Below are 14,506 nucleotides of genomic sequence, written 5' to 3'. Positions count from 1 at the left end.
TAGCTTGCTACCTTGCTAGATAGATTTATTTAACCATTGTTGAAATGAGAAGAAAAAATTCATAGTGACTAAGAACAAGAGACTGTGGGAACTAAGAGTGGGGAAAACCAACTTTTGTGTGATATGGGGGTGGGGGGACAAAATCTAGAGACCTTAGTTTTCTAATTTAAGGGCTGCCTCAAGTGCTAGAGACAGAGGTAAATTAGAAGGCCATGCATCAAAAGGTAACTAAAATGAGATCCCCTACATCAGTGGTTCTCAACCTTCCTAATGCCACGACCCTTTAATACAGTTCCTCATGTTGTGGTGACCCCCAATTTCATTGTTACAAATTGAACATAATTAAAGCATAGTGATTAATCACAAAAACAATATGTAATTATACGTGTTTTCCGATGGTCTTAGGCAACCCCTGTGAAAGGGTCGTTCGACCCCCAAAGGGGTCGCGACCCACAGGTTGGGAACTGCTGGTCTAGGAGATCACGCAAGGCGTCCGCCACCAGAGCTACGATTCCCAGCATTCCTCGTGCTCCCCATGCTCTCGGCTTCCTCTTGTGGCCCGAGGCCCCACCCCTCCCGCCTCGTGGCCAGGGCAGAGACGCTGGGCTCCCGTTGCTATGAGCCCAGCGTCCCTTGCTGCGGCCCAAGGCCCCTCCCCTCTTACTGTGCAGCCGGGGCGGGGACACAGGGCTCAGGTCGCCACGAGCTCAGCGTCCCTCGCTCCAGCCCCAGGCCCCTTGCCTCCCACCACGCGGCCAGAGCGCAGACGCTGGGCTCGTGTCGCCGGGGGTGAGGCAAGCCCAGCGTCCCGCACCTAGGCCTCTGGCCAGAAGCTCTTCCCCTCTTACCGTGTGGCCAGGGCACGGAAGCTGGCCTCACGTTGCCGGGGCAACACTGCCAGCGTCTTGCCCTGGCCACTATGGACTCCGCCATCTTTGTCGCGGAGTGACGGTTAATTTACATATTACTCTTTTGTTAGATAGGATTCTTTGATAGGTGTATTATATGGAAGTAACAGAACTGACAGTTTTCCCCCATATTACATTTGAGAGACTTAATAATGATTTACTTTCATAACCATATTTTATTTTTGAAATGACTCATTTTCTTTCTCTTTGCCAATGATTATGGTTCTGAAAATCATATAGAGGCTTTCACCAGAATAGAAGGCTTCTAATTTAAGGATCTTAGTTAGAGGAGTATTTAGTTGTGTCTAGAAATAAGACCTGAGTATTTATTAGCTGATTCTTACACCACAATTTCCCTTGTGTTTTTTCTTAGGCCAAAGATGAAGAAGAAGCCTTTCTGGATTGGAGTGATGATGACGATGATGGATTTGATCCAAGCACACTTCCAGATCCAGATAAGTACAGAAGCTCTGAAGAATCAGATAGTGAAGAAATGGAAAATAATATTAGGTATGTTTCTACCATTGGTGGCCTTAAGTATATGAGTCTTCTCCGTTTAATTCAAAAGATGTAGAAACAAATGTCTCATGCTCTTCTCGTCATTTTAAGGGCTCTCTTACTGTTTCTTTAATCCCTGTCAACAAATGTAAGGGTGTTATAAAAGTTGTATTTTCTTTTTCTTCCTCTATTCTTTTTTTTCCTGTTCATTTGTAATGTGGACTTATTTGCTACCTGTCTAAAATAGATGAAATGTGATGATTTGAATAATAGTGTGGCTTGTTCAGCATTTGTTTTCAGAATACTATGTATTAGATTACATTGAGAGTCTATTGATTTAAAAGTTGAGGACATGGAACTCATGGGCATTCTAAACCAATGTGTCTATTTAGGCAGAAGGTAGGTTCTAATGACAGATGAAGTTAATGTGACTGAAGGGAAGAGAAAGCTTGATGGGACCCCTAAATGCTAGCCCAGGTAGAGTTGGAGAAATAGGCTACAGAGAGCTATAATCTGGTTTTAAGTAAGAACAACATTAAGAAACGGTCTTAAAAAGATTATCTCCCGAGAAGAAAATGCTGTAGGGAGATAACTTCAGTTACTCTTCATTTTAATCTTGTGCTCATTTAAATTATTCGGTAATAGTGAAAATGTTGTCCAAAATGCAGTCTTACCAAGTAATGCTAGAAACTTAAGACATTTGCTATTGGACACTTAGATAGTGGCTATAATAGCATTCTAGTGTATTTGCTGACAAGGGAGTGAGAATTAGCTTTACTACCACAGGAGGCACCATAGATGAAAATAATTTGATTAGTATTTCAAAAAATGTTTAAATGTATGACATGGGCTTAAATAATTTAGTTCCAGAGCATATTCCTAATCTTTAGAAATTAACTTTTAAGAGTAAACATACATCCTTTGCTTCAGAAAGTTCCTTAGTGCACCTGTTGAAACCTGAACTACACTGTGGTTAAGTTTGCTGCTCCTTTATGCTTACATAAATGTCTCTCTGTGAGAATGGTTTAAGGCAGTGGTCGGCAAACTGCAGCTCTTTGGCCCCTTGAGTGTGGCTCTTCCACAAAATACTAACTTCTGCGCATGGGCCACGAAGTTTCAATCGCACTGTACATGTGCCTCCGCACATGGTATTTTGTGGAAGAGCCACACTCAAGGGGCCAAAGAGCTGCAGTTTGCCGACCACTGCCTTAAACCATTCTCACAGAGAGACATTTATGTAAGCATAAAGGAGCAGCAAACTTAACCACAGTGTAGTTCAGGTTTCAACAGGTGCACTAAGGAACTTTCTGAAGCAAAGGATGTATGTTTACTCTTAAAAGTTAATTTCTAAAGATTAGGAATATGCTCTGGAACTAAATTATTTAAGCCCATGTCATACACTTAAACATTTTTTTGAAATACTAATCAAATTATTTTCATCTATGGTGCCTCCTGTGGTAGTAAAGCTAATTCTCACTCCCTTGTCAGCAAATACACTAGAATGCTATTATAGCCACTATCTAAGTGTCCAATAGCAAATGTCTTAAGTTTCTAGCATTACTTGGTAAGACTGCATTTTGGACAACATTTTCACTATTACCGAATAATTTAAATGAGCACAAGATTAAAATGAAGAGTAACTGAAGTTATCTCCCTACAGCATTTTCTTCTCGGGAGATAATCTTTTTAAGACCGTTTCTTAATGTTGTTCTTACTTAAAACCAGATTATAGCTCTCTGTAGCCTATTTCTCCAACTCTACCTGGGCTAGCATTTAGGGGTCCCATCAAGCTTTCTCTTCCCTTCAGTCACATTAACTTCATCTGTCATTAGAACCTACCTTCTGCCTAAATAGACACATTGGTTTAGAATGCCCATGAGTTCCATGTCCTCAACTTTTAAATCAATAGACTCTCAATGTAATCTAATACATAGTATTCTGAAAACAAATGCTGAACAAGCCACACTATTATTCAAATCATCACATTTCATCTATTTTAGACAGGTAGCAAATAAGTCCACATTACAAATGAACAGGAAAAAAAAGAATAGAGGAAGAAAAAGAAAATACAACTTTTATAACACCCTTACATTTGTTAACAGGGATTAAAGAAACAGTAAGAGAGCCCTTAAAATGACGAGAAGAGCATGAGACATTTGTTTCTACATCTTTTGAATTAAACGGAGAAGACTCATATACTTAAGGCCACCAATGGTAGAAACATACCTAATATTATTTTCCATTTCTTCACTATCTGATTCTTCAGAGCTTCTGTACTTATCTGGATCTGGAAGTGTGCTTGGATCAAATCCATCATCGTCATCATCACTCCAATCCAGAAAGGCTTCTTCATCATCTTTGGCCTTTGCTTGCCTCTTCTGGCTTCCCTTTCTTTCAATCTTTTCTCCTGATGCTTTGCTTAATTTTCTTTCTATATTCTTCTTTGTCAAATTTGTCCTCTTCTTGAAGCCTTTCCTTTGCTTTATCCAAATTGATACCACCAGTGTCATCCTCTTCCTCAGTATCCTTCATGACAGATTTCTGAATCTGTGGTGACTGCTGAACCAACTCCCCTTCATCAGTAAACGTTATTTTCTTACTCACTTTAAAATTTCTCTTTATTACTTTTTTTGCTTCTGCGACTTTGGTCACTTTTTTTCTTGACACTGGATTTAGAAGATTCTTTCTTCTGTAATGCTTTATTCTCTTTAAGGTCTAACCCAAACACATTGTGTTGCTTCACCTTAAAGAAATCAGTGCCAAGTTCATCTTCTTCCTCCTCATTATCATCATCTCTGTCCAAGAACTGCATGGGAGCTTCGTTCTGCTTCTGTGACTCATCAGTGCTAAGGCCAGAATGAGGCTGATACCCATTTGCTTTTCCCAGTTTCTCTTCCACTTCTTCTTCACCTTCCTTTTCTTCTTCCTCTTCATCACTAATGCCATTAGCCAGTCCATCTTCTGTCCCTTCTGGTCTTTTCCCACCTTTCTGAAGGATGGACATTTTCTCACTGAAGTAGGCTCTAAATTCTTCCTCTTCATCATTGGTGAGGGAGGGGGCCCTTGCCTCACTTACTTTTTTATCTTGGCTCACTATCAATTCTTTGGTTTGTTGTTTCTGCATTTTCTTAAGAAATCTTACCCATGGTGCCACAGCAAGACCAAGAGACAGGGCATATTCAGGTATAGGTAACTTGCTCACATCAAATATTTCTTTATCCCTCATCAGATATACTGAACGTATATAGGAAACAAAACACCTTTGAGCTCTTTCTTTTAAATCTTGATCTTGAGCTAAAAATGATTCTAGTTTTTTCTGGACATCAATAAGTTTTTCTGGATTGATTCTTTATAACAAAAACATAAAGGTTAAACTAAGACATCTCAATTTTGGAAATTAAAAATAGTACACAGCATTTTCCTGTTTTCCTCAGTACTTTTAAATTTATAACATTATTTCTCATTTATGAGCCAGATTAGACTGAAATTACTAGACAGAAATTTGACTCTCTTGCATATTAATAATGCAGGAAAAAGAAATGAAAGATTAAAGATCTCTAAACATCACATGCTGAGTAAGTGAAAGACACTAAGGTTAACAGTACAATGAGCATTGGTAACTTAATTCTATAAAGTTAGAAAGTAGCCTTTTATGGGAGATGATGGATCATCACTGTAATGGAATAAATGAAATCTAATGTCATTTGTGTATTTCCATTTTCAGTCAAATATCACAAAACCAAATTCAAATAAACAAGTCAACAAAGGATATTATCGTTTTCCATATCTGGATATTAGGCACAATATAAAAGAATTGTTACTTAACTCTGCCCAGGTAGGCTACAGGAATAAATGAAATTCTTATAAGAGTATGGGTTTCACAAAAGAAATCCCACTTGCTTTCTTGATTTTTAGACTGAATCACTTTGTTCCTGCAAGTCTGAGGTGGTGACAGATGGTAATAGATGAGGTGGTTTTACTTAGTTTGTTTTTTAATTATAGAAAATTTCAAAATACACAAAGGTAGACAACTTTTACTCAGATTCAACAATTACCAAATCAGCCAATCTTATTTCATCTAACCTCCTTCCCACTCCTGCCCCCAATTAAACAACCTTCCCAACTGTTTTCCTCCAAATAAACGCTAAGGTGTTTCAAGGACTCCAATACAAGTGAGCTTCTGTTCAGTTCTGCTAACACTCAATATAAATATCTTCAATGATAGGGAAATAGAATCCTCTGAAATAGACAAACAACCTTAAAAAATGGCATCCAAGAGACTTAATCCTTTCAACCATCAATGTCTCCTGAAGCTAACAAGTTCTATTTTTCATCTTATTTTCTCCACTAACAGTCTTCTGTAAAAGTTAAAAACAAAGAAGTCACAAACCAAACAGCAGAATAGATTAGAAGGAGGAGGGAATTGGGCACACATAAGTAAGCATAATAATGTCATGCCTTCGTTACCCTGACAATCCCATCATCACACCAGTTGTCTTACTTGATTTCCTTCACAGGCACTTTCCTCTGGAGGAGCTGCTGCACCATCCCTTTCTCTTCTGAGGGCAGCAAAATTAGTAAAGCTTCCCCATCCTCTTTATACCTGGCAGTTCTACCTGCACGGTGAATACATGTGTTGGCATCTTCAGGACAATCAAACTGAAGAACCCAATTCACAGCTGGGAAATCCAGTCCCTTGGCTACAACATCAGTAGCAAAGAGTACTGCAGCTCTCTTGTGAACAAATTCATTATAGATTTCCATTCTTCTCATCTGCTGCTGTTGACCATGCAGAGCAAGGATAGAAATACCAGAACATAGCTGGCAAGACACTCGCTATGGATACTGAACCTCTACAACTGGAGAAAAATATAATACTTTTCTTCTTCAGGTGGCTTCTCGAGAATGAATAGAGTACACTTATTTTTGGCTGCAACTGACAAACTATGTAGTTCTGCTCCAAAGTGGTAGGGGTGCTGTATTTTGCTTCCTCATGAACCCAGACATATTCAGGGTTTTTCAAAATTAAATGTGCAAGGTCCTTTACAGATTTGGTTTGTGTTGCTGAGAAAAGCAAGGTCTGACGTTTCTTGGGAACATTCTCAATAATAGCATTGATGGTATCAGCAAAGCCCATATCCAAGATTCTATCTGCTTCATCAAGAACTAACATTTGGAGATTAGTAGTATGAAAACATATTGTTTCATCCAGGTGTTGAAGAAGCCGGTCTGGTGTGCAAACCAGTATATTTATGTTATTGATCCTCTCAGCTTCATGTTTCAGATCCTTCCCACCAATGATGAGACCAGCAGAAAAGTGATGATTCTTTCCTACTTTTCAGAGAACCTCAAAGGTCTGATAAGCTAGCTCTCTCGTAGGTGATATAATCTGAACCCCCAGACCATCTGTGAGGTCCACTGTAGACCATATAAGGCTTCCAGCACTGGAACAAGGAAAGCCAAGTCTTGCCAGATCCAGTTTTGGCAGCTCCAAGGACATCTTTACCTTGCAAAGCCAACCCGATGGTCTGTGTCTGTATCTCGGTTACCAAACGGTACTCAACTTCTTGCAAACCTTTCGATGTTTTTTTAGACAAGGGGAGATCTGAAAATCTTGTAATTTCATTTACATTTATCTTCCCGTAGTTCAGCATGAGGCGTCTGATAACCTCGCGCTCGACCTGCCACTCGGGCTTCTCCAGCTGCTTCCTCAACTGCTTCTTTTGACTCTGCTTATGACTGTGTTTCTTCTTCCAGCGATTGAAGCTCCGCACCGGATCGGCTGGGCTCCCAGACCCCAAAAGTTGGTAGTTTTGTCCATCGTGGCAATGGCAGCCCAGACCACTGCACATAAGACTCTAGATTATTTATTTGAACTTTTTGTTGTTTCTTGAGGTAGGCCTGTAATGCTATAAACTTCCCTCTCAGAACTGCTTTCGCTGTGTCACATAGATTATGAGTTGTGTGTTCATTTTCATGAAATTTTTTATTTCTTCCTTGATCTCAGTGGTAACCCATTCATTGTTTAATAACATGCTACTTAGCCTCGTGTTTGAATGTTTTTTAGTGTTTTTATTGTAGTTGATTTCTAGTTTCACACCATTATAATCTGAGAAGATGCTTGATATGATTTCAATCTTCTTGAATTTGTTAAGACTTATTTTGTGTCCTAACATGTGGCCTATCTTTGAGAATGTTCCATATGCACTTGAGAGAAATGAATATTCTGCTGCTTTGGGATGAAATTTTCTGTAAATATCAATTAAATCCATCTGGTCTAGTGCCGTGGTCAGCAAACTGTGGCTCGCGAGCCACATGTGGCTCTTTGGCCCCTTGAGTGTGGCTCTTCCACAAAATATCATGTGCAGGTGCGCACGTACAGTGCGATTGAAACTTCGTGGCCCATTCGCAGAAGTCGGTTTTCGGCCTGGGCGAGTCTATTTTGAAGAAGTACTGTTGATATTTGGCTCTGTTGACTAATGAGTTTGCCGACCACTGGTCTAGTGTGTCACTTAAGGTCTGTTTCCTTCTTAATTTTTTGTTTGGAAGATCTATCCAGTGGTGTCAGTGTGATGTTAAAGTCCCCTACTAAGACTGTATTAATGTCAACTTCTCCCTTATGATCCACCAAGATTTTATATTATATACTAGAGGCCCAGTGCATGACATTTGTGCACTGGGGCAGGGGGGTGGAGGGCTCGGCCTGGCCTGCACCCTCGAGGGGTCCTTAGTGCTTCTGTGGAGGCGGGAGAGGTTCCTGCCACCACCACTGCGCCTGCCAGCTGAGTGGCGCTCCCCCTGTGGGAGTGCACTGACCACAAGGGGGCAGCTCCTGCATTAAGTGTCTGGCCCCTGGGGTCAGTGTGCAGCATAGCAACTGTTGTTCCACCGTTTGGTCAATTTGCATATTAGGGTTTATTATATAAGATACTTTTAGGTGCTCCAATATGGGGTATATAGATGTTTACAGGGTTATATTTTCTTGTTGTATCAATCCCTTTAGTATTATGTAGTGACTTCCTTTGTCTCTTTTATGGCCTTTTTTTTGAAGTCTGTTTTGTCAGTTATGAGTATTGCTACCCCAGTATTCTTTTTGTTTCCATCTGCATGTAATATAGTGTTCCAGCCCTTCACTTTCAGTCTGTATATATCTTTTGTTTCAAAATTGGTCTCTTGTGGACAGCATATATTTGGGTTATGTTTTCTTATCTATTCTACTACCCTATCTTTTGATTGGAGAATTTAATCCATTTATATTTAAGGTTATTATTGATAGGTATTTATTTATTGCCATTTTTTCTTTATACCGATGTTCCTCTCTCTTGATTTCTTCTTCTTTAATCAGTCCCTTTAACATTTCTTGCAATGCTTGTTTGGTGGTAATGTACTCCTTTAGTTTTTTTTTTGTTTTTTTTTTGTTTTGTTTTTGTTTTTGTTTTTTTGTCTGGGAAGCTCATTATTTCACCTTCAGTTTTAAATGATAGCTTTGCTGGATAGAGTAGTCTTGGATTCAGGTCCTTGCTTTTCATTACTTTGAATATTTAATGCCAATCCTTTCTGGCCTGAAGTGTTTCTGTTGAGAAGTCTGCTGACAGTCTAATGGGAACTCCCTTGTAGGTAACTTTCTCTTCTCTTTTGCTGCCTTTAAGCTTATATCTTTTTTAGTTAACATTTGTCATTTTAGTTATGTGTGTTGGTGTGTGTCTCTTTTATTTGGACTCATCTTGATTTGGAGTCATCTTGATTTGGACTCTGTGTTTCCTCAACTTTTGTGAGCTTTTCCTCCACCAGGTTAGGGAAGTCTTCTTTTATTATTTCTTTAAATAGGTTCTCTATTCCTTGCTCACTCTCTTCTCCTTATGGTACCCCTATGATGCGGGTTGTTACATTTCATTTTGTCCCAAAGTTCCCTTTAACTATCCTTCTGCTTTTAATGATTTTTTTTTCTGTTTGTTGCTTGAATTGGGTGTTTTTTCTACTTTGTCTTTCAAGTCACTGATTTGATCCTCTGCAACATTCAATCTACTTTTAATTCCTTCCAGTGTATTCTTGATGTCGATATTGTATTCTTCATTTCCCATTGATTCTTGTTCATAGTTTCTATTTCATTTTTCATATTGTTGTAGTTTCCACTAAATTCATTGTAATTTTCACTAAATTCCATAAGCATCTTTATAACCATTACTTTGAACTCTATATTGATAAATTGCTTGCCTCCATTTCATTTAGCTTTTTTTCTGGAGATTTTCTCCTTTTCCTTCATTTGGGGTTGTTTATCTCCCATTTTAGCTGCCTTCCAGTCTTCATGAGATGGCCTTATGTAATAAATGCCCTGTGGGACACTTTGGCACAGTCTCTTTGATCTCCTGAGTTGGATGCTCTAGGAATGTCCCTTGTGTGGTTTATGTGAGCCCTCCTGTTGTAATTGGGCCATGATTGCTCTTGGCCCATTCATGTGTGGGATCAACCTTCAGGCTGGCTTAGTGTGAGACTCAACTCTGACCACGGCATACAAGTTGTTGTACAGGTGCATTTCTAGGTTTCCTGGGTCTCTCTGTATCCTCCCTACCATTCAAACCACCTGTGCCAATTACACCACGACAGAAAGAAGCAGAGCCACCAGAGACTGTTAAAGGCGAAAACACATGATCATCAGCCCAGGTAGGAGCTGAGATGAGGCATCTCATTGAAAAGACTTTTGAATATATTTTTAAATTTAGAAAAAATATATTCTACATTTTAAATATTTCTTGTTTATATGTCTTGCAAATATTTTCTAACACACCTTTATTTTTTCAAAATTCAAATGTTGCTTTTCATGTGAAGAACTTTTAAATTTTAATTAAATTGCAAATATGTTCCTTCATGGATAGTTCTTTCATGACTGATTTAAGCAGTATTTTTCTCTATGCTCATTTTTCTAAATGTTTTATTGTTTACTTTGTACAGGTCATGGAATTAATAATTGCATATAATTTGGGGGAGGATTACATTATTTTTGCAGTGGTTCTCAACCTTCTTAATGCTGCGACCCTTTAATACAGTTCCTCATTTTGTGGTGACCCCCAACCATAAAATTATTTTCGTTGCTACTTCATAACTGTAATTTTGCTACTGTTATGAATCGTAATGTAAATATCTGATATGCAGGATGTATTTTCATTGTTATAAATTGAACATAATTAAAGCATAGTGATTAATCACAAAAACAATATGTAATTATATATTGTGAAATATTTATTTCTGTAATTATATATGTGTTTTCCGATGGTCTTAGGCAACCCCTGTGAAAGGGTCGTTCGACCCCCAAAGGGGTCGCGACCCACAGGTTGGGAACTGCTGGTCTAGGAGATCACGCAAGGCGTCCGCCACCAGAGCTACGATTCCCAGCATTCCTCGTGCTCCCCATGCTCTCGGCTTCCTCTTGTGGCCCGAGGCCCCACCCCTCCCGCCTCGTGGCCAGGGCAGAGACGCTGGGCTCCCGTTGCTATGAGCCCAGCATCCCTTGCTGCGGCCCAAGGCCCCTCCCCTCTTACTGTGCAGCCGGGGCGGGGACACAGGGCTCAGGTCGCCACGAGCTCAGCGTCCCTCGCTCCAGCCCCAGGCCCCTTGCCTCCCACCACGCGGCCAGAGCGCAGACGCTGGGCTCGTGTCGCCGGGGGTGAGGCAAGCCCAGCGTCCCGCACCTAGGCCTCTGGCCAGAAGCTCTTCCCCTCTTACCGTGTGGCCAGGGCACGGAAGCTGGCCTCACGTTGCCGGGGCAACACTGCCAGCGTCTTGCCCTGGCCACTATGGACTCCGCCATCTTTGTCGCGGAGTGACGGTTAATTTACATATTACTCTTTTGTTAGATAGGATTCTTTGATAGGTGTATTATATGGAAGTAACAGAACTGACAGTTTTCCCCCATATTACATTTGAGAGACTTAATAATGATTTACTTTCATAACCATATTTTATTTTTGAAATGACTCATTTTCTTTCTCTTTGCCAATGATTATGGTTCTGAAAATCATATAGAGGCTTTCACCAGAATAGAAGGCTTCTAATTTAAGGATCTTAGTTAGAGGAGTATTTAGTTGTGTCTAGAAATAAGACCTGAGTATTTATTAGCTGATTCTTACACCACAGTTTCCCTTGTGTTTTTTCTTAGGCCAAAGATGAAGAAGAAGCCTTTCTGGATTGGAGTGATGATGACAATGATGGATTTGATCCAAGCACACTTCCAGATCCAGATAAGTACAGAAGCTCTGAAGAATCAGATAGTGAAGAAATGGAAAATAATATTAGGTATGTTTCTACCATTGGTGGCCTTAAGTATATGAGTCTTCTCCGTTTAATTCAAAAGATGTAGAAACAAATGTCTCATGCTCTTCTCGTCATTTTAAGGGCTCTCTTACTGTTTCTTTAATCCCTGTCAACAAATGTAAGGGTGTTATAAAAGTTGTATTTTCTTTTTCTTCCTCTATTCTTTTTTTTCCTGTTCATTTGTAATGTGGACTTATTTGCTACCTGTCTAAAATAGATGAAATGTGATGATTTGAATAATAGTGTGGCTTGTTCAGCATTTGTTTTCAGAATACTATGTATTAGATTACATTGAGAGTCTATTGATTTAAAAGTTGAGGACATGGAACTCATGGGCATTCTAAACCAATGTGTCTATTTAGGCAGAAGGTAGGTTCTAATGACAGATGAAGTTAATGTGACTGAAGGGAAGAGAAAGCTTGATGGGACCCCTAAATGCTAGCCCAGGTAGAGTTGGAGAAATAGGCTACAGAGAGCTATAATCTGATTTTAAGTAAGAACAACATTAAGAAACGGTCTTAAAAAGATTATCTCCTGAGAAGAAAATGCTGTAGGGAGATAACTTCAGTTACTCTTCATTTTAATCTTGTGCTCATTTAAATTATTCGGTAATAGTGAAAATGTTGTCCAAAATGCAGTCTTACCAAGTAATGCTAGAAACTTAAGACATTTGCTATTGGACACTTAGATAGTGGCTATAATAGCATTCTAGTGTATTTGCTGACAAGGGAGTGAGAATTAGCTTTACTACCACAGGAGGCACCATAGATGAAAATAATTTGATTAGTATTTCAAAAAAATGTTTAAGTGTATGACATGGGCTTAAATAATTTAGTTCCAGAGCATATTCCTAATCTTTAGAAATTAACTTTTAAGAGTAAACATACATCCTTTGCTTCAGAAAGTTCCTTAGTGCACCTGTTGAAACCTGAACTACACTGTGGTTAAGTTTGCTGCTCCTTTATGCTTACATAAATGTCTCTCTGTGAGAATGGTTTAAGGCAGTGGTCGGCAAACTGCAGCTCTTTGGCCCCTTGAGTGTGGCTCTTCCACAAAATACTAACTTCTGCGCATGGGCCACGAAGTTTCAATCGCACTGTACATGTGCCTCCGCACATGGTATTTTGTGGAAGAGCCACACTCAAGGGGCCAAAGAGCCACATGTGGCTCGCGAGCCGCAGTTTGCCGACCACTGGTTTAAGGGATCTCCATTCTGATAGATGTAATCTAACTTACACATATGGCTTTATATCATTAACTTCCAAATGTGTCTGTGTATGTTCACTCTCTGTAGGGAACATCAGTCGGTTCTTCCAGTTTGTCATGCAGCCATACTTTGCACATCTGTCTAACACCTCTAACACAGAGAACCAGCCTTTTAAGTATCCCTTCTGTATCTGATTCATAAGGAATTTTCCTAACGTTTTATATGATAGTTTCTGGGTCATCCTTAATCTGTGTATAGCAGACATTTCATTTCATTCTCTGGCATTTCTTACTCTCAGATTGACATTTCCTTGCTACCACCTAGTTAATGTGATTGGTTGTTTAATAGCTTTATGTGCGTTAGCCTCTTAATTAGCCTGTAAATGCTTTGTAGCTAGAAACTCAGTCTTTTTGTACCAACACCTCCAGCTCCTCCAGCCTCTACTCCTATTCCTAACATTAATGTCATAGGCACAAAGAAGACCCTGAAATATTTGAATTGATTGATTGATAAAAAAATATTTATAGAGTAAAAAAGGTACATAGTAATAAACAGCTATGCAGTTGGTCGTAATAGCTTATTAAATGATACAGGAGATGACAGAATAGATGGGTGGAGAATTGGAGGAAGCCAAGTTCAGATGTTATAATGGTGATGTACATGGAGATAGAAGTACCTTGAGATGCCAAAGCATTCTGACTTAAAGATAAGCGTTCAGCCCTGCCTGGTGTGGCTTGGTTGTTTGGAGCATCATCCCATACACCAAAAGGTGATAGGTTCAATTCCCAGTCAGGGCATATACCCAGGTCCCCAGGTTGCAGGTTCAGTCCCTGGCTGGGGCATGTGCGAGAGGCAACTGATTGTCTCCCCCGTCTCCTCTCCCATTCCTCCTTCCCTCTCCCTCCCTCCCTCCCTCTCTCTAAATAAAATAAACAAATAAACATGAAAAAACCTTTTTTAAAAAGGTAAGAGTTTAGACAAAATATTTAAGCATTACATGAAAATTAAAATAGTTTTAATCCAGGCACAGCTAGTAGTAACTCTGCATTCGTGGAAATTAAAAGGAATTGGTAAACTTACCTTAAGCTGAAGAAAAGTTCTTTTGTAGAAGAGAATATCAGCAAGGGCATTATTCCTTTAGCCATTTAAAGGGCTTCTTTATCGGTTTGTCTTTTGCCTACTAACAGTGATTGTCTAGTCAAACTCCTTCTTATTCTATTCAAATAAAAGTAATTTGTCTGTGATCACAATACAAGTGAGGGACAGTGTGAACTGCCCAGATCAAACAGATTCCCCAGTTCTAATACTCCAGTCAAGTCATATGGAATTGCTCTAGCATTAGGAGAGGTAGCTCCAGAAAACTTCCTGAAGACAAGTTGGTTTTCATTTGGCTGAAAACCTGATCCATGGATAAGATAGATTAGACTAGAACAGGGGTGGGCAAACTTTTTGACTCGAGGGCCACAATGGGTTCTTAAACTGGACCGGAGGGCCGGAACAAAAGCATGGATGGAGTGTTTGTGTGAACTAATATAAATTCAAAGTAAACATCATTAAAAAAAAGGGTTTGGTTTTTTTTTTTTTT

General features: G+C 39.5%; 1 protein-coding gene and 1 pseudogene across 1 annotated transcript in view; one reads left to right on the top strand and one right to left on the bottom strand.

Moving 5' to 3' along the window:
• LOC102252936 (probable ATP-dependent RNA helicase DDX10) overlaps nucleotides 1-3,515 on the top strand; it is a 78,037-nt gene extending 74,522 nt beyond the window's left edge. Inside the window, exons 5-6 of the mRNA XM_005878699.1 lie at nucleotides 1,282-1,418; nucleotides 3,509-3,515. Of these exons, the coding sequence (XP_005878761.1) occupies nucleotides 1,282-1,418; nucleotides 3,509-3,515 (144 nt within the window). The remainder of the gene's footprint in view (nucleotides 1-1,281; nucleotides 1,419-3,508) is intronic.
• Nucleotides 3,516-3,568: 53 nt separating this feature from the next.
• LOC102252635 lies at nucleotides 3,569-14,051 on the bottom strand (annotated as a pseudogene).
• Between the last annotated feature and the right edge of the window lie 455 nt (nucleotides 14,052-14,506).

Source organism: Myotis brandtii, unplaced genomic scaffold, assembly GCF_000412655.1.
Source record: "Myotis brandtii unplaced genomic scaffold, ASM41265v1 scaffold571, whole genome shotgun sequence".
NCBI classification, from domain to species: Eukaryota; Metazoa; Chordata; class Mammalia; order Chiroptera; family Vespertilionidae; genus Myotis; species Myotis brandtii.
This window is presented reverse-complemented; position numbering and strand designations above follow the sequence as displayed.